Source organism: Haliotis cracherodii, unplaced genomic scaffold (assembly GCF_022045235.1).
Source record: "Haliotis cracherodii isolate W230 unplaced genomic scaffold, xgHalCrac1.p SCAF_15, whole genome shotgun sequence".
Lineage (NCBI taxonomy): Eukaryota > Metazoa > Mollusca > Gastropoda > Lepetellida > Haliotidae > Haliotis > Haliotis cracherodii.
Genome location: NW_027266270.1, coordinates 16,312,221 through 16,331,790, shown reverse-complemented (window position 1 = coordinate 16,331,790; position 19,570 = coordinate 16,312,221). Strand labels below are relative to the sequence as shown.

At 42.5% G+C, this 19,570-nt stretch overlaps 1 protein-coding gene across 1 annotated transcript in view; it reads right to left on the bottom strand.

Annotated features, from left to right (window-relative positions):
* Positions 1 to 19,570, bottom strand: part of LOC139462323 (leucine-rich repeat- and IQ domain-containing protein 1-like) — a 32,309-nt gene that overhangs the window by 6,739 nt on the left and 6,000 nt on the right. The window contains exons 4-11 of the mRNA XM_071243959.1: positions 8,928 to 9,076; positions 8,175 to 8,354; positions 7,372 to 7,486; positions 6,627 to 6,828; positions 5,752 to 5,973; positions 4,549 to 4,694; positions 2,844 to 2,959; positions 195 to 578 (exon numbers count right to left, since the gene is read on the bottom strand). Coding sequence (XP_071100060.1) covers positions 195 to 578; positions 2,844 to 2,959; positions 4,549 to 4,694; positions 5,752 to 5,973; positions 6,627 to 6,828; positions 7,372 to 7,486; positions 8,175 to 8,354; positions 8,928 to 9,076 — 1,514 coding nt within the window. The remainder of the gene's footprint in view (positions 1 to 194; positions 579 to 2,843; positions 2,960 to 4,548; positions 4,695 to 5,751; positions 5,974 to 6,626; positions 6,829 to 7,371; positions 7,487 to 8,174; positions 8,355 to 8,927; positions 9,077 to 19,570) is intronic.

Here is a 19,570-nt window from a genome sequence, read left to right as displayed (position 1 = left end):
AGTTGACATCCATAAATTCTCTTCCTTAGGACATTTAATGACAAAAACTTGTGAAGATATCAAAGGCGATACTTTTTGAAAAACAACACCACTTGTACCGAAACCTGTACTCAAGCATGAAGGGTGCATATTTTATTCAAATGCATATTTTACACACGAAAATACCTACTGTGGATAAATCTCAAACAACTAACCTTGCTGCCAGCTTGCCTGACAGGGGTGGAGTAGGCAGTTGTCTGCCGTTTGTCATAAGGGCAGCTGGTACTGGACTTTGGCTTCGTCGTGACTTTAACCTGAGACTAGGGCTGGGGGACCTCCGATGTGACCTCATAACAACTTCCTCCTCTTCTTCCGCTTCAAATGACTCATCATGCTTCAGCCCCAAATTAGGAGCTCGAAACTTATGTTGCGAGTACACTACACTGTCCTCACTTCCAATATGTGTCCCGAAATCTCCATCTGCAGTGTCGTCCTCATCACTGTCAGTGAATGAGCTGTCCGAGAGCCCATCTGTTGGCTCCATGTGGTCCACCACGAGAACCTGGGGAGCTCTCTCCTTCTCCAGCTCTGCCATACGTCTGTTGCAACACAATAACACATTCTGAATTTGTGCTAATATTAGTGAGTGAGTGAGTGAGGGGAACCACAAATTGGCATCACACCATGTACCCATGTGGGGAATCAAACCCAGGCCTTCAGTGTGACGAGCAAACACTTTAACTACTAGGCTACCCGACCACCCGTGATAATAATAACAACAATAATGATAATAATGATAATAATAATAGAATGTTTATATCGTAGCATATGAATTCTCTGATGCATGCTCATGATGTGACAAGTTACAACCCTGACTCATGGATCAGTGTGCACCCAAAAGTTATTCTCAGCTCCCTGGGGAGGATACAACCCAAGCTGCCTTTTAGACACTGGAAGGCTTTCACTCACATTACATATCATCCAACCAGGTCCCCATTCACTGCTGCAAGAACAGAGGTTTATTTGGAACAAAGTCATTTCATCAATAACCAGTGATTCACTGTGAACTGATTAGTGATTAGTGACTAATTAGAGTATGGACACTGAGTGACCATGTGTGATTAGGAAAACAGGAGATGAGGGATTATTTGTTGAATCATGTACTGGCTGGTTTGACAGTGTGTGGAAGTGAGTGATAGAAATAGGACTCCTTACGTCTTTTGTTTGTTGTTGGTCTGCAAAATTAACTGTGTCATAAGATTATTGCGAGTATGTCACTTGCAGTTTTCGCAGTACTTTCCTGCTCGCAAAACTTTCCTGGTTTACAGTACGGGTGGTGAGGTGAAATTGGGTTTAACGTTGCGTCCAAGATTATTGCACTTATATAGCGACGTGCATGTACAAGTGTGTGTGGCTGCTTGTACTAGTCCGGACTAATCCAATTTATAGCGCTAGCTCACTGAGATACCATGCCGCAGTTTAACATGAATACCCCACTCAGACACAGTATACTGACTCCGTGCCGACCAGTCCTTGTTTTAGCCCCTTAATGCCGAGCGCCAGACAGGGTAGCAACAAGTACCATCTTCTAACGTCTTTTGGTATGATCCGGACCTTCCGATCCCCGGGCGGACACTCTACCACTAGACCAGGGAGGCAGTCTGGTTTACAGTACACACTGGACTCATCTGCCACATTAGCCTCATTTGGTGGCCAGCTTGAATGATATGGCACGGAGAGTAATCATATTACACTGCTCTTTTGTGATATAAATACGCAAAATACAATATCAGTACTCTACTTCGTGTTTTGCTTGCAAATAGAATGTTTTGTAGGATAAGGGCCTCCCTGCCTCGTGTTAGTACTCAGGAAGACATCTGTTCCAGCTAAACACTTACATGTATTTATTACAGTCTATGATTCGTTTAATACACTGAGGGCTTGTCTGGATGAGGCAGCCATTTGAATTCTGTTACTATACCAGTCTCGTCTTCAGAAGTATTGTGATTGGGTATTGATTTCAGGTTCATGGGGGTGACAAATTCTGTGTTAAGTCAGTGATAAGAGAGATGGAGCTGGTGACGTTGCTTCCAAGATGAACTAATGGTGGCGAATGGGTTCGGAAGTTTATCAAACATTGTATGCCACACAGTGGGATAGGTTCATCCCCCTCTTGAAATTAATATGTGGACTCAAGTTCCTCAAATCCCCTTACATACCTCCCATTATTAAAACACTTGTGCACATGATGCTGTCTAATGTCAAGTGTACCGCAGTATGAAATAAAAATGAAAATGCTTGGTGTGAATTTTTGGAAACTAAATAACAGATATCAGAGCTCCAGCTCCTTGTTGGTATTTTACCCATGCATTTTAAAATCATTGGGTATCAGTAATTCTATCTGGGTATTCAAATTTCTGTTACCCACTAGTTTTTACACATGTGGGTATTTGAGTTAAATATTTAAAAACACTATTCATCTAGGCCCTGCAAACTGGTGTCGTGTGGGTTCGAGAGCTTTATAGGACTAAAAAATACCATGATACTTCCACAAGAAAGTGTGATGGCAAATGATCATGATGTAACTGTCATCATGGAGTTTGGCAAGGTTGACGGAATGCCCGTTCATAATTTCAAAATAAGTTGCTGATTTGCTAATCGAATACGCAGGGTTACTTCACAATATTTTGATGATACGCGCAAGTTTTATTTTTGTTGCGTATCTGTAATGTTCGTTGCGTATTTGATACGCTTGGATTTTATTTTACTGCGTATTTCTGCATTTCTGATGCGTATTTTACACAGATACGCAGCTTATCTGGAGATCTGCAGATATTGTTGCAACTATGGGTAAGATTACATACCTATCGTGGTGACTGCGCCACTCTGAGATCTCCTGTCGAACTTCTGGATCCAGCTCACTGTCCCCTGTAGAGATGGAGGTAGTCCGAGACTCCGCTAACGCTATGTGGTGACCAGACTGCGGAAACATTGACAGTAGTACAGTACAGCTACAGGGATATGACGATCACGGCCAACATTTTGTTCATCACATATACTACACTACTGCAACACTTGCCTGACTGTTCCATCTTTCATGGAACAATTTGTTTTTCACAAAAATAAAAAATAGATTAAAGTAACTATCAGGTATCATATCAGTGTATAAGATCTGAACTTAATGAGACTGATTGATGCGTAACAGGCTTTATTATATACTTCAGGGAGAAAGACTGAGTTTTCTGAAGTTGAGAAATGTGACATTTTCATTGCAGTGAATATAACAGATGATATTTCACTGCAGTGAACATAACACTTGATATTTCACTGCAGTAAACATAACACTTGATATTTCACTGCAGTAAACATAACACTTGATATTTCACTGCAGTAAACATAACACTTGATATTTCACCGCAGTAAACATAACACTTGATATTTCACCGCAGTAAACATAACACTTGATATTTCACTGCAGTAAACATAACACTTGATATTTCACTGCAGTAAACATAACACTTGATATTTCACTGCAGTAAACATAACACTTGATATTTCACTGCAGTAAACATAACACTTGATATTTCACTGCAGTAAACATAACACTTGATATTTCACTGCAGTAAACATAACACTTGATATTTCACTGCAGTAAACATAACACTTGATATTTCACTGCAGTAAACATAACACTTGATATTTCACTGCAGTAAACATAACACTTGATATTTCACCGCAGTAAACATAACACTTGATATTTCACTGCAGTAAACATAACACTTGATATTTCACCGCAGTAAACATAACACTTGATATTTCACTGCTGTGACGTCCTTTTTACATTAGTTCCACATTAACAAGGCAAAATTATGACAGATGGTCAGTCATGAAGTTAATATCACTTCTTGTTGTTTGTTATTCTCTTGAAAATATTTCGTTTTATATTTCTCATGCAAATTGTCAATCGAGACTGTTCATTTTCGCACAGCGACATTTTTGTTACTTGACCAGCATGTACTCGTTCGCTTCTAACAGCAGTCTCGTAGTTTTAAAGAATATTTTTTGCTAAAGTTGATTTTGTATATAATCATATGTAAATGTATGGTAGAGAATTTTCGGGACCCTAAATATTTTTTGACACACCAGTTTCAAACTGGCAACTTCCATTACAGACTATGCTTTTAAAGTATTTTGTAACAGTCATACAGCCCTAACCGTAGTTTTGTCTTAAGCTTTAGAGGTTGCACGATCATAAAACATATTCTGCAAACAATGTAACCTAACTATATGAATATTTCATTTTTCATTTTTATTACGTGTTTGTATCGTTACCTATCGTGAAGTTGTCACATTTTCAATCACGAAAGCTGACACAACTTTATTTCGTTTATCCAACATTCTCGTTAATCTGACATAATCATATGCAACCAACCATGTCGGATTAACAAGACTTGACTGTATATATCTAGAGGCCTAGAAACGCATGTTCAACAGTAAACAGAGCTAGAACATTCTCCTATGATGAACAGTTTGAAGACCATGATGTGGACTGAGTATGGAGCATCTCACCTCTGCTATCAGCCTCTGCTTGTCCTTCTCCAGCTCCTCCTCAGATGACCTCCGAACTTTCCTCCTGTTTTTAAGGGCTCGAGAAGGGTTCCCACATATGACGTTCCCCAGAGTTAGATCACTTGTTGCATCCACTTCCACTGAATCTGATTCAAATCATCAATTAGAAACTATTTTAATATGTGGGGTAGGATGAACAAGTTGTCTGATTCTGTATTCAATGAGCATACCTACTACCCAGTTGTAACTCAGGGTTCAGGGTTTGCACAGAGATAGTCTCAAACATCAAGACTTTCAAGGCTCATTCCCAAAATTCAAGGCCACAAAGATTTACACCAATGTGTACGTATTGTTTTCTTGGAATTTTTAAACAGTTTTAGATATCAAACAATATAAAGATATATAAAGATATTAGGTAGTTTAGTTGAGATGAGACTGAATAGGAAAATTCAAGGTTTTCTAAAGGCACATTATACATTTTCAAGGCCTTAAATATTGCAGAATATATCCCAGTGTTATGGGTTTTCGGAGGGCTTAAGAAACTTTCATAGTTTTCCTGCTAAGGTCAAGAACAGCTGAACAACCTGTCACTCACTTATAAAGGATGACTTTATCTTAAAAACAGGTCATATCTACAATGTCTGTGTGACGCCACACCCCTTGTTATAGCATGAGTAATTGTGAAAAACATGTACGTCCGAAAACATATGATGTTCGAAAACCTATGATTCACCGGTAATCCAGGAATTCTTGGGTAGAAACGAAATAGATACAAGCACCCATTTCTTGTTGAAGGCTGAGACATAGTGTGAATGTTGTGAGAGTAGCCTTAGGCAATGTGCAATCTCAGCATGGCAGTCGTGCAGTCTCCTGGTACAGTATTGTGCACATAGCAAGTGTGCATAATGCACATGTGCCCTGCATAGAGAGGTAATCTACATGTCTTACATCGGCTTCCACTAGCAGCAACACTATTGTACATGCCAGTATCTCAGACTGATGCGTGTGGGTTGTCAATCCTTTCACACTGGTCATAGCACCTGTACCACTTAGGCATTCAGGGTTAGAATAGGTCCCTAGCAATTCTGTAATAATAATAATAATAATGATGATGATGATGATGATGATTGAATATTGCAGGGTACAGAGTTACACATCAAACACAGCAGCTGTACAATGCCTGACGTACTGACATATTCTCACCACTAGAACTTGGTCTGGCGGTGGTTGGCCTTGCACTGGTGGCTGGACGGGCTGAGGTTGCTGGACGGGCTGAGGTCGCTGGACGGGCTGAGGACACTGGTCGGCTGGCAACTGATGGGGAGTGACCACTTGTTGGACGGAAGGCTGTGGTCGGTCTCCTGAGGGCTGTGCCAGGCCGGTAGGCTGTAGCTGGGCGAAGTGCTGCTGTACCGGGACGGGAACCTTGACACAACAGTTAATGTTTCAGCATCAGTTCACACTATTTCAGCACTGGTCAAAGTTCAAAGGAAGGTCACATGTAAAACAGAGTAAAAAAATAAAATCGAACTCACATACTTGATCAAAATGACAATGATATCAGCAGAAGACAGTGAGTGATAGGAAAAAATGACATCAATACAGCTGGTTTCAATATCTATGGTTTGAATTGGATTTGAATTCTGTGAGCAAGCTTTTGAGACATCTTTGCTCAAAATGTGCAATGCCTCTTCCGTTCAAATGTTTATCCAACTGAAGCGAGAGATAGACGATAATTTAGACGGAATCAGTCATACGGGTTATAACTGTCGTATGGAATACCCCGTGTTAACGTTTTTGAGGTTGCAGAATCAGAAAACACATTCCGACTATCCCTTTCATGATCTGGTAGGCAATGCTTTGATTGGTTGGATGAAAGGTCTTTCTGACGTGACCCATAATGGGATGTCCTCAGATCTTTGCTTATAGCGATAGCGAGAAGTAAGATCTTATTTTAATGAGATTGATAGATGATTAACATTAGACCAATGTTTGAGTATGGTGTATTATCGTGGCCAATATCGTGGAAATTGTTCAGATTCAAATAGCACCATGTCTCCCTGTCTGATGGTGCTCACCTGCCTCAGTGCCGATGTTGACTGTATCAACCAGGGACTCCATCAACAAGGCATCTTTCTGCAACTCCTCCAGGTACGCCCAGTCATCCTCAAAAGCGTTGGGCTTACGATCTGTGGCTGACCCGTCCAGTAGTGGCTCCTCGTCCAGAACTTGTAGGTTGGGCAAGACTTTCTTCACATACTCCCTGTAGTTGTAGTCAGTCTACAATAGGGATGGGTATTGGAGGTTTAAAGTGTATCGCCATATTTTGTGATGCACAAGGCCGATTGCGATACCTATCACAATATATTGTATTATTCTAAATTTGGAATTCAGAAAAACCTGAAACATCAATGTATGGTTGGAAGTTCACAAATAGAACCAAAAAGGATGCTGGTACAAGAAAATGTTAACTCATCTGATAAAAAAGCAGCAATCTTGGGGGCTATGGATGCACGCTCCGGGGCAGTGAAGGTATTTGGCAAGTGTATAACATAAAACACATGATAAAAGTTGCTATTTCAAATCCCCCGATATACTGAGCATGAAAAAATAATATTGTGACACGTATTGAGGAAAGAATGAACCTGAACTTACCGGTAATACCGTGCACCCTTAGTCTACAAACATATCAATATTTATCAAACATAGGAAACTTTCTTCAGTTTTACCTGAAATGATGTGTAGTGATGGATAATGGTGTATGGTCAAGGGGAGATAAGTCTAATTACCCGAAGTGCAATGATTTAACAAGAGACACCCCACCTGCTGTGATTCTGGGTGGGGCATGAGACAGACAGGGTTGCCCTCCAGGGACAGACTCTTCAGACTCTGACACATGGCTAGGTACTGGATCTGGCTGACATCATCAATGTAGTTTCTGAAGAACAAACACACCAAAAGGATTCAGCAACATGTCAGATTTGACCAAATTCAGATTGCCAGGTCAACCACTCCCACATTAAACCAAACCTTTATAATCCAGGTGCTCATTTCATAATTCAAAGATTTAATTTCAAGAGTGTGATGTGTGATGTGTGAATGGTGATGTGTGATGTGTGATGTGATGTGATGTGATGTGATGTGTGATGTGATGTGATGTGATGTGATGTGATGTGATGTGATGTGATGTGATGTGATGTGATGTGATGTGATGTGATGTGATGTGATTTGATTTGATGTGCAATGCTTCTTGAGAAGGAATAAGAGGAGAGGGAGTGTTGGGTTACAAGAAAGTAAGAAGCATTCTAACTGTATCGTGACAATTGGAAAATAATCAATTCTTGGCCTTTGGATGATTACACAGGTTACATGACACACAATCACTCTAACTACTTTATCCTAATTCTTGTCAGCACTTACAAGGTACTGGGGTCGTATTTGATACTAGAATGTAAACAGGTGTTAGTTGACACAATCAATTGTTTTATTTAATCAATCATGTTATCATAGAGACTGCACTATGTCTGAACTATGTCTTGACCATGCCTGGAGCATGACTGAACTATGACTGAATTGGACACTGAACTGGACACTGCCCGGACAATCCATGACCACACTGCACCTACCCCTCCAGGTCCAGGATCTCTAACGTGTCGATCATGCTGATGGGGCTGATGTCTGATATTTCATTGTACGAGAGGTAGAGCTCCTTGAGACTGGTCAAAGAGGCTACTCCGTCCAGTTCGCTCAACCCGCACCGACACATCCACAAGACCCGCAGACCTCGTAGGGATGACCCAATGTCTCTGCAAACCATGAAACATCATTGAACAGTTCGACTCCCATATGTCATCATTTCAAAGAAGACTGATCTTCGCTATGGCTGTCAATTTAATACAAAAATACTAAGCAGGTGAGTTGGGACTAAAGTTGCTTTTAACAGTAATTCAGTAATATCCCATCCTTTCACAATCAGATTTCAATCAACACCAACAATTTGATCCTGATACTGGTAAGGGGCATATCTCTGCAGAGTGAACTGCCACTGGGCCCCCTCATGCTTCCCAATACAAGGAGAAACAAGAGTTATCAGAAGATGACAAATCCCCCCGGCAGCCACGATAGCAAAAGGCACCACTTCAGCCCCTGGTTAATACATGCACCAAGTTTGGATGAAAACCAGATGGTGACTATATCCATCCACATTATATCATATGCCGGGAGGAAAAAAATGAAACACTAAAAATTAATGAGAATCCTTTTGGTCACGCAGTGTTTCCTACCACCTCTATGGTTAATGACAGGTCTCTAACAGGGGTGCAAATTAATATTTGAACTATGGTAGGTGTCATCAGGCAAGCCAAATTCGTCCCGTGTACCTGATTCCTGAGATGACACTGTCAGACAGCTTGAGTTGGCGGAGGTTGGGCAGCAGTCCCCCGAAGTTGCCCAGGCTGGTCTCAGTGGTGTCCACCTTCATCTCCAGAGAGTGCACCTCATCCAGGTTCTCCACGCCCGTCAGGAGCCGCTGCAACAGAAACAATATCACACATCACACACATCACACACAATGCACCTCGTCCAGGTTCTCCACACCTGTCAGGAGCCGCTGCAACAAAAACAATATCACACATCACACAGACAGGTGCCAATATTTTTGGTTTAGAGATGTTTTTTCAAGTAATGTCTGCTGGACCCGTGTGGTCTGAGATGGACTGGAATTGATATGGAGTGAGTGAGTTGGGTTGGGTTGGGCTGGGTTTAGACAGTGAATGAGAGAAAGAGTGAGTGAGAGTGAAGGAGAGAGTGTGTATGGTTTTATGCTGCTTTTAGCAATATTCCAGTAACATCATGGCGGGGAACACCACAAATAGTGGTTGAGGTTTAGAACAGCATTTCAGATCTCTAAGAATTGACTGACTTACTGTGAGATCATAGAGCGGGGACCAAACTGTAGTGATGTGGGAACGTGCATGTACATTATTTAGTACCTTTACACTCAAAGCCATATAGCAACCAGCTGTATCTTGGATTAATACATTTTCTTAAAAAGAAAAAAGAAAGAAAAGATTATATGTGTGGAGTATATGTATGCTCAAAATGCCCTGCGATCACACCTTAACCCTCAACATATTTAGATTCATCATTGCTGAATTTGCCAATCATATGATTATCCAGATATGCTGACTACGTGCTGAAGCAAATTGATAGATTGCTGCAGGCTGCTGTCGACTGTCAGTCCATACAAAAGAATCAGCGTTTTAGTTTTCATGCCTTCAAATTGTTCAATAAGATGGGTCGTAGTGATCCCTTCCCAATGCAAAGGTTGTGTATTTATCCATGTTATTAAATTCCCAGGCCGTTCCCCAGGAATGTAGAAGTATCTGTCGGTGTTCATATTACTCCTAGAATAACGTCATGGAAACATTATGCCATCTTGCGTTGTTCATAAACTTATCAAAGTCAGTTTCAGTCATGTTCCTCTCGTTCAAAGGAAAGTTAAAATGTTTTTATGAAATTTCTATTACTTACCATGCTTACAGACACTAGTATCTTTACATCAACTTTATTACTTTGTCGTAGAAATAATTTTGGAGACCATTTCAATACCTGTCAATTCTCAGTTGACAAAAGACTTGAGCAGCCTTAGAAGTCCTATAGTCCTTGCCAACTGCCCAAGTGTTAAGGTAACGTAAAGACTAGTAGAAATATCTCCTTTTCTAGGGTTTTGCTATATATGTAAATTTAATATTTTAGCTTGTGCGGCCATAACAGGTACTCTCTACGTATTACAATACACTGCAACGTTACTGTCCATCTCAACATATTCTTAACATTATGCCGTCCATACCTTATTCTACCCTAATGCGTGTCATTGCTGTACGGCACTTTCCATGCCGTACCCCATATTCGTGGTAAACATATCCCACCATGCATCACGATTCGCTTATTCTGCGCATGTCTCTTCCTCAGTCTCTGCATCGTTTTTTATGCTGGTAGCAAGTTGCCATCGTCACAAAGAAATCTTTGCACAAATGCGCCATTCTGCATCCTAAATATTTCCTAGCCGCCGTGATACCGTTACGCTATGGATCAACAGCCAGGTGCAACATCCAGCGGTCGGATTACGCGTAGCCATGCCAAATCTGTACCTCCGACCTCAACCTCTAACCCCGGCCGCCATGTTGCCAACACAGCCAGGTCACGACTCGACGACACGACTCCGTATTTGACAGTTGCTCAACTTCGGCAGAAGTTAGCAGACTTCGGAACAGTCATACCCACCTCATGGTCTCGTAAAACGATTTACCAACTCTACCAGGAAAATTTGAATAACAGACGGGGAATTCGCACGAGACGAGCGTCAGCCACTGTGACGTCACCAGACCACAGTTCACAGGAAACGGTCGTGATACAGCCAGACTCCGGGGTCGAACAGGTCCAAGATCAACCTGACATTTCACAATCGTTGGATACAGTTACCAGGAATATCATTTCCGCCTCAGACAGAGAATATGACAGGGATCCACATTACGACCACATTCCCACCGTTGGCATGATGGCCATGCGCAATGCACCAACAAGTGTGACTTCCCCTTCCGCCAGTGTCCCGCGACGCGAATTTGATGAACTGAAAGAACTTGTGCATTCAGTGCATTCATGCCTTCAGCGAATGACACAGCCCGGCAGTCAACCCGCTAACTTTACCGTGCCTACATCGAGTTTTTGTCCGAGGGGAAGTGCCGGCGAAGCCGTTTCATCGAATTCTCTCCCCTACATCGATACAGTACCTGCCGCCCTGGTGAAGAAAATTCAAAAAGGTGAATACATAAATCTCGCACTCTTGCTTCAAGATCAAGACATAGGCGAACCTCGCAATGGTTCATCCTCCTCGCGTCTCAATCGGCAGTTAAACCTGAGGGAATTCATGGAGGCGTTTGACATTTATCGAAATATACTGTGTGGCTCCAATTACACTCTCAGAGTACAACTGGACAAACATCAAAGAAATGTGTTGGACCTCGCCAAGCTCTACAGCAACACGTCTGCCTTTTACAATTACCATGTCATGTTCGCTCGTAGAATCGCAGCCTATGCAGAAGCAGGTACACCAGTTGATTGGGGGGAACGAGATTTGAGGTTATTAAACATTTGCACATCCGGACTGCGGGCTCGAGCATGTTCACTCTGCCACAGCGTCGCTCATGCCACCGACAATTGTCCCAACGTCGCCGATCCAGATTATTCTGCCCACAGACAACGCCCCAATCTCAACAAACACAAGAATATATCATCATCTGATTTTCGAGGCAGGCCACGTGTTCGTCACGAGGGTCGCGAACTCTGTAATAATTGAGTTTGGCTGTTCAAAGTCAAATTGCCCATTCCTCCATTTGTGTCTTCAATGTAAGGGGAAACATAGCCAACAACACTGCTCAAACTCCAACATTTCTCATCAGTGACTCGCAACCCTCACCCCCATCGATGTTAATGTTATGGCTCATGAGCTAGCATGGCATCCAGATGCAGCATTCACAGAGTTCGTCAATATGGGCCTTCGTCAAGGATTTGACCCCAAACTTTCTTCAGTCCCATCTCAACCTTTTCTGTGCACCAACAATGCCAGTGCTAAAACCGAACCCGACATTGTCGCTAACCTAATCCGTGAAGAGGTGCAGAAAGGCTATGTTATCGGACCTTTGCCAAAATCTCCATACCCAGTGTACAGAGTCAGCCCATTAGAGTTGGCTACAGGGAAATACAGCCTAAAGAAGAGATTAATCCTTGACCTGTCTGCACCTCACGACAACGACACAGTTCCCAGCATCAACAGTCTCATCAACAAGGATGATTGTTCTCTCTGCTATGTTTCGGTTGATCAAGCTATCAAACAAATTAAGGAATCGGGAACAGGTGCCCTCATGTGCAAAGTAGACATAACCGACGCCTTCAAGCAAATTCCTATACATCCTGAATTTTGGCCGCTGTTTGGTTTCAAATGGCAAGGACAGTTTTATTTCTACAAACGACTGGCATTTGGGTGTCGCTCCAGCCCAGTAATCTTTGATGCAATATCAACTGCAATATGCTGGATCTTACACAACAATCACAATGTTCAGTTCATTCTACATCTCCTTGACGATTTTCTGACCATAGACAAACCATCATACGACGCTCGACACACCATGTCCACTCTTCTAAAAGTGTTTGCGTCACTAAAAATCCCATTGGCTATGCACAAAACAGTTGGACCAGTTACTGAGATCGAGTACTTGGGCATCATATTGAACTCAGTCACCATGACTGCCCGACTACCTCAGAACAAGCTTACCAGGATCGCCGATATCCTGCTGAACTTTGCAGACAGGAGATCATGCACAAAACGAGAACTGTTGTCCCTCCTAGGTCATTTAAATTATGCTTGCAGAGTCATCATTCCCGGCAGATCATTCATCTCCTACCTGATTGAACTGTCTAAAACTGTTAGCAAACTGCATCATCACGTGAAGATATCCAAGGCATGTCGACAAGATCTAGCTATGTGGGAACTTTTCCTCAGGAAATGGAACGGTGTTTCCTTCTTTCATGATGACCAGGTTACTTCAGCTCCATCCATCAACTTGTACACAGACGCATCCTCCACTGTCGGATTCGGGGCATACTACGATGGCGCATGGTTTACAGGAATTTGGCCAGACACCATTCAAAGAAATCTCCAATCCGAAACTTCCATGGCCTTTCTTGAACTGTACCCGATTGTTGCGGCAGCAGTGGCAAGGGGCCACAATTGGGGATCAAAACGTGTCCTTTTTCACTGCGACAATTTAGCTACGGTGCACATCATAAAAAAGGGCAGGTCTAAATGCATTCAACTCATGTCTCTCATGCGAACCCTTACCTGGAATGCTGCAACTCATAATTTTCTCTTCTCAGCAACGCATGTGCCTGGTAAAACTAACAATGTAGCAGATGCTCTTTCTCGTTTGCAGATGTCAAGATTCCGCGCCCTGGCACCCCTCGCGGATCAGAACCCAACACCATGCCCTCACAGCTCAGCGGTAATGTGGTGTTAAACGCTCACTTACACAACATGTGGTCCGCTGCTATCGGCCAAAACACCAGAGCTACGTACATCACTGGATTAAACTGTTATGTGAGCTTCCTTATCAGCTTTAACATCATTACAAACATGTGCCACGACACCCGGTCTATTCCCCTTACGGAACAGCTTCTCCAATATTTTATTGCCTTCTGCTTCAGCACACTTCACCTCAGATATGCGACAGTCAAAACATATCTTGCAGGCCTTAGATTTGCCTTCCTTGAAGCAGGAGTTCCCAGTGTTTTCGACAGCTCTGCCTCAGGATCCATGACCAGACTACAAACTCTCCTGCGAGGCTACAAAAAACTCCAGGGTCCTGACAGCAGCAATAAGAGATTGCCCATCACCTTCTCCGTCCTCACTAAACTCGTGTGCCAATTACGTGCAAATATTCTGGGACCCTACCACGACATGCTCATGGAATGTATGTGTTCTATGGCCTTTTTCGGATTCCTACGTTGTGGAGAATTTACGTGTAGTGCTGGATTTGATCAAGAAACAAACTTGTGCATAAGAAACATCTCAGTGGACACAGAGCGACACAGATTCATCTTACACCTAAAGGCATCTAAAACAGACCCTTTCAGACAGGGGATAGACATACCCATTCATGCCACTAAGAATTATGTCTGCCCCTACAAGTCTATGCTAAAGCTCCTACATGTCCGGACTGTACATGGTGCACGTCAAGATGATCCTTTGTTCGTTGATGCAGCCGGACGTCCGGTCTCTAGGGCACAGTTCTTGTCCTGGCTTACCATAACACTGAGACGCGCAGGGCTGCGTCCCACGGACTACTCTGGCCACTCCTTCCGGATCGGGGCCGCCACATCCGCAGCTAGCGCTAAAGTGGAGGACCATTTGATCAAAACCCTCGGCAGATGGAACTCGGATTGTTACAATCGTTATATACGGACACCAGAAATAGCACTACAAAGAGCACAACTAGCCATGTGTATAACAGAATAATTGAACAATATACTCAAGATGTTGTGTTACATAGTGGCGGCCGTGTATACGTCGTTCACCAGCAGGGACGACCTGCATATAGTCACAAGTTTTGTCTAGTCTCACATAATGTGAAATCCTAACTGATTATATTCATTTATGTTTATCATATGTCTTCACGTTCCTGTATATATTTCAACATACTCATAACCACACTCATGATGTTGTGTCAGCATAGTTAGACTTGCCATGGCCGTGTATACTTTGTTCTCCATTAGGGACGGCTTGCTTACAGGCACAACGCTTGGTCTAGTCTCATATAATGTGATATACTAACTGATCATGTTTCATTTATGCTATGTCTCCACGTACCTGTATATATTAAAACATACTCATATTTCTTGGGGGCTCTCGGTCGATTCTCAACCTCATTTGGCCTTACTGCCCCCAATCCATAGGAAAGGACACCATATCAAGGGATAGTCCGGGTCACGAGACCCCAGGACCGGCAGATCCCTCAGTCCGGGTCGGCATGACGCCAGGACACCAAAACATGGGATAGTCCGGGTCACGAGACCCCAGGACCGGCAGATCCCTCAGTCCAGGTCGGCATGACCTCAGGACATCATTTATAACATGGTTCCTCCTTCTCTCATAACATAAGGGTCATCAACCCACTCATTCCATCCTGCGACCGAGCCAGCCCCCGTTTCTGTGCCAAATATATAATAAATCATTTATCTTATATATTCGTGTTTTGTTGTGGTTGCACAAAATGTAAATTTAATATTTTAGTTTGTGCGGCCATAACAGGTACTCTCTACGTATTACAATACACTGCAACGTTACTGTCCATCTCAACATATTCTTAACATTATGCCGTCCATACCTTATTCTACCCTAATGCGTGTCATTGCTGTACGGCACTTTCCATGCCGTACCCCATATTCGTGGTAAACATATCCCACCATGCATCACGATTCGCTTATTCTGCGCATGTCTCTTCCTCAGTCTCTGCATCGTTTTTTATGCTGGTAGCAAGTTGCCACCCTCCATCCCCGACCATCACCTTGGGGCTGGTTCTGTCGCCTTGTCTATCATTTATTACACATGGTGGGCCCTTACTGCCCCCAATCCATAGGAAAGGACACCATATCAAGGGATAGTCCGGGTCACGAGACCCCAGGACCGGCAGATCCCTCAGTCCGGGTCGGCATGACGCCAGGACACCAAAACATGGGATAGTCCGGGTCACGAGACCCCAGGACCGGCAGATCCCTCAGTCCAGGTCGGCATGACCTCAGGACATCATTTATAACATGGTTCCTCCTTCTCTCATAACATAAGGGTCATCAACCCACTCATTCCATCCTGCGACCGAGCCAGCCCCCGTTTCTGTGCCAAATATATAATAAATCATTTATCTTATATATTCGTGTTTTGTTGTGGTTGCACAAAGTTATCATTATAATAAAACTCACTCTCTCAAGCAATGCCACTGTCACCTCTCACCTAATAGCTCAAAAGGACTTCTTAAAACATTTTGCTTTAAATTTGTGCTGATTGCCTTGTTACTCACCACAACTGCCATACTGCTTTTGTCTTTATTTCTATAACTACATTTCTATAAAATGGTTATGATCTTTTTTTTGTCTGGGACAGCCCGCGATCCTCCACCTGTACCTCAGCGGGGCCTGGAATCACTGGAACCTTGCTAATATACATCTCACTCAACCTCTAGGGTTGGCAGCTCAATACTATTCTTTCTTGAGGTCTACCACAGGTTTACTTTAACCTGTGACACTCTCTCTGTGACAATACATCTAATCCCTTGCCCTGATCAGAGCGATAGGGATATACATAATGGATGTAGTTCAATAGATTCTGTTGAGATTGCCACCTCAACTTGACAATCACTAGTCATAATCTCACTAAAACAGGCAGTTGAATAGGTTATGGTGAGAAAAAAATTGTATTAACAGGTCAGGTTATTTTGAGTTTGTGTTTTATAGGTAAGTTGGCTGAATAAACCAAATAATAATAATCCAGACTTTGTCATGTCTGTAGCCTACAAGAATATATCTAGTTCGTGAGTGACTTTAATGCCGCTTTTAGTCATATCACGGCGTGTCAGCTTAATGTGGGAGGAAAGCCAGAAGTGATGCAGGTCTTAGACGTTTACCACTTCGATGAAACCCACGAGCATGCGTATGGTGCTGGAATATATCTAAACACCATAGGCACTTGGATCCCCCTTAATTTCGAACACTGTATTCATAATATGGTGGCAACCGGTCACAAAACAACTTGGGTTTCATAAACCCCCAGGGAGCTGAGAATGACCCATACTGACCCACTGACCTGGGTAATAATGTTATCGCCTTGACCATGCACCGTGATTTCCTTTCCCAAAATAAACATCAGTAACACAACCGAGGTATCATTGTTGTTTGTGTTCGCTGCGGTAGTTTTAAACATCTTCGTTACCTGGCACTTCTCAACTACCTAAGATGGCCTCCTTGGTTTAGTGGTAGAGCGTCCGCCCAAAGAGCGGAAGGTTGGAGGTTCGATCCCTGGACGTGTCATTCCAAAATATGTTAAAAGATGGTACTATTTGTTACCCTGCCTGGCACTCGGCATTAAGGGACTAAAACAAGGACTGGTCGGGTCCGAGTCAGTGGGGTCTTGATGCTATGCTGCGGCATGGTATCTCAGTGGGCTAGCACTATAAAATTGACAATAGTCCGGACTAGTACAAGCAGGCAGGCAGGCAGCAGGCACGCAGGCACAGACAGACAGACAGAGACACACACACATACATCCCTATATAAGTGCAATAATCTTGGACGCAACGTTGACCCTATTTCCCTATGACCACCTGAGGTTTACTATTTGGTGGATACTTTAAGCACAGGTATTTGTGCTGACAAACTAAGGATCATAATCAGTATGACAACTCCAACTGACAGCAGTGTATTTCGATAATGTTTCTAGACACGCTCTCTGATTGGCTTAGAGTACCATGCAGCCAATTGAGCAACTGATTGTAAGCTGCCATGGAAGGTCGCACTGGCTGCTAAGTTTGATTATGGCCATGAACAAATACATTATTTGTGGTGAGGAAAAGACCCTGGAAATACAAAAACTGATTCATCAATGTCAAAATGAAAATCTCTGTCAGTAAAAGGCTGTGAGTCTGAAAGACATGTGAACAAAATGTCCGAAATACTGGCTTCAAGTTTCCAGAAACTACAAAGCAGATAACAATAACATTGCCATCAGGTGGAACTAACAGATTCCTCCTCTACGTACAGAATATCGCTTGAAATCAACAACCAATCAACATGCTTCTTCAGAATGGACATTGGAATGAGTTAGCTTAGTTTTTTTACATGTTGCTACACAGAGCTAGAGGCTGTTCCATTGTGTTTTTGTAATAGATGTCCAATTTGGGACATATCGCACTAACAACACCGCCATAATGTACATGAATCGTAGTCCCACGAAAACTACAACGCTATTCATTCCTAAAACATCTGACTTCAAAGATGTGTACTTATATTTTTGATCTTGCAAATTTCTATATGGTTGAAACCATAGAGAAGGTAGGATTTGGGTTGCCTCTGCAGCGTTAGAAATTGGCAATAGTCCTATAGCTCTTGCCAAACTGCCCAATGGTTAAGGTATCATAAGGACTAGTGGATTAAAACTGTTAGTTTCTAATAACTGCTTTGCTCAGTGCATAAGCGGATAGATATATTGTGTCACGACTTTAAATATAAGTACTTGTACTTGAAGGTAAGCGTCTTAGGTAGGGGATCCTGTTGCATCACTTTCTTATAGAATAATATTATAAAGTGGGATGCAGATTTGTATCTGGGATCCATATAAGGAAAAAACTATGAGACAGCCCGCAGCTCTGTGTAGCAACAAGTCAATATCAAAATTGTTTATAAGGAGAAGCAAAGAGACACGTTACCACAGCTACGAACAGGGCGATATATATAATCCAATGAGGAGACTGCTAATAGGAATTGTTTGTTAGAAAGTTGTTTTTATGACTGATATGACAGGAGGGAATTCCAAAAGCAATTCTTGCCAGACCAGAATGACGCCCTGGTAGTGATTGAGTTCAGAGTTCAGAGTATATCAGGACAGAATGGAGATATGATACGCTGGAACATTGATCTCAGGCTTGGTGGTACGATTTGTCACAGATCCCGCGATCTGCCGGTTACTGAGACACACTCACTCTCAGTGTTCAAAACCATGCACGCACGCACACACGGACACAGAGTAAACGTCGGTTATAACAAACTCAAAGGGACAACTAATTTTAGTTTGTAATAACCGTAGTTCCTATAAGCATATACTGTAAATCTTGAAATTAACGCGAGCGTGAATTAAATGTGAAAAATGGGAGTGGTCTTTGCTCGCATTTTTAAACATCGCATTTATATCAACAATAAGACATTTTGGATAGCTAAAATACCAACTTAGACATACGCTGATGTATTCCACACCACTGTTTATTGAGCAGCACTTGTATATAAAGTATATAAACAATGTCATTTAAACACAAATTACATCCTGTGAATTGTCACTGCTGGGGTCAAGACAAGAGTTCTACTCACTTATGTCATCACTGATCACACCTGCAAGTCCAGACAGACGCCACCCTTTGTTCTTAGCGACTGCGCCAAAGGCAGCGCGCATGTATTGTTTTGGCGCAAGTACATTACTCAGCGCTAATAAGCGGTGCTATTTGGTGTGTTATTGGATTAATGTAAGGTTGGATAAGGTGAGATTCTAAACCTGACCGAGGACATCTTTAGATAGAAATCCACTGATGCTTGAGAGGAGGGGGTGTCGCATTCATATTGAGTCGCATTTTTGGCTAGGGTCCAGTGGACGCATTCTTTTGGAAACACATTAATTTCACGATTTACAGTATACCATATATATCCAACA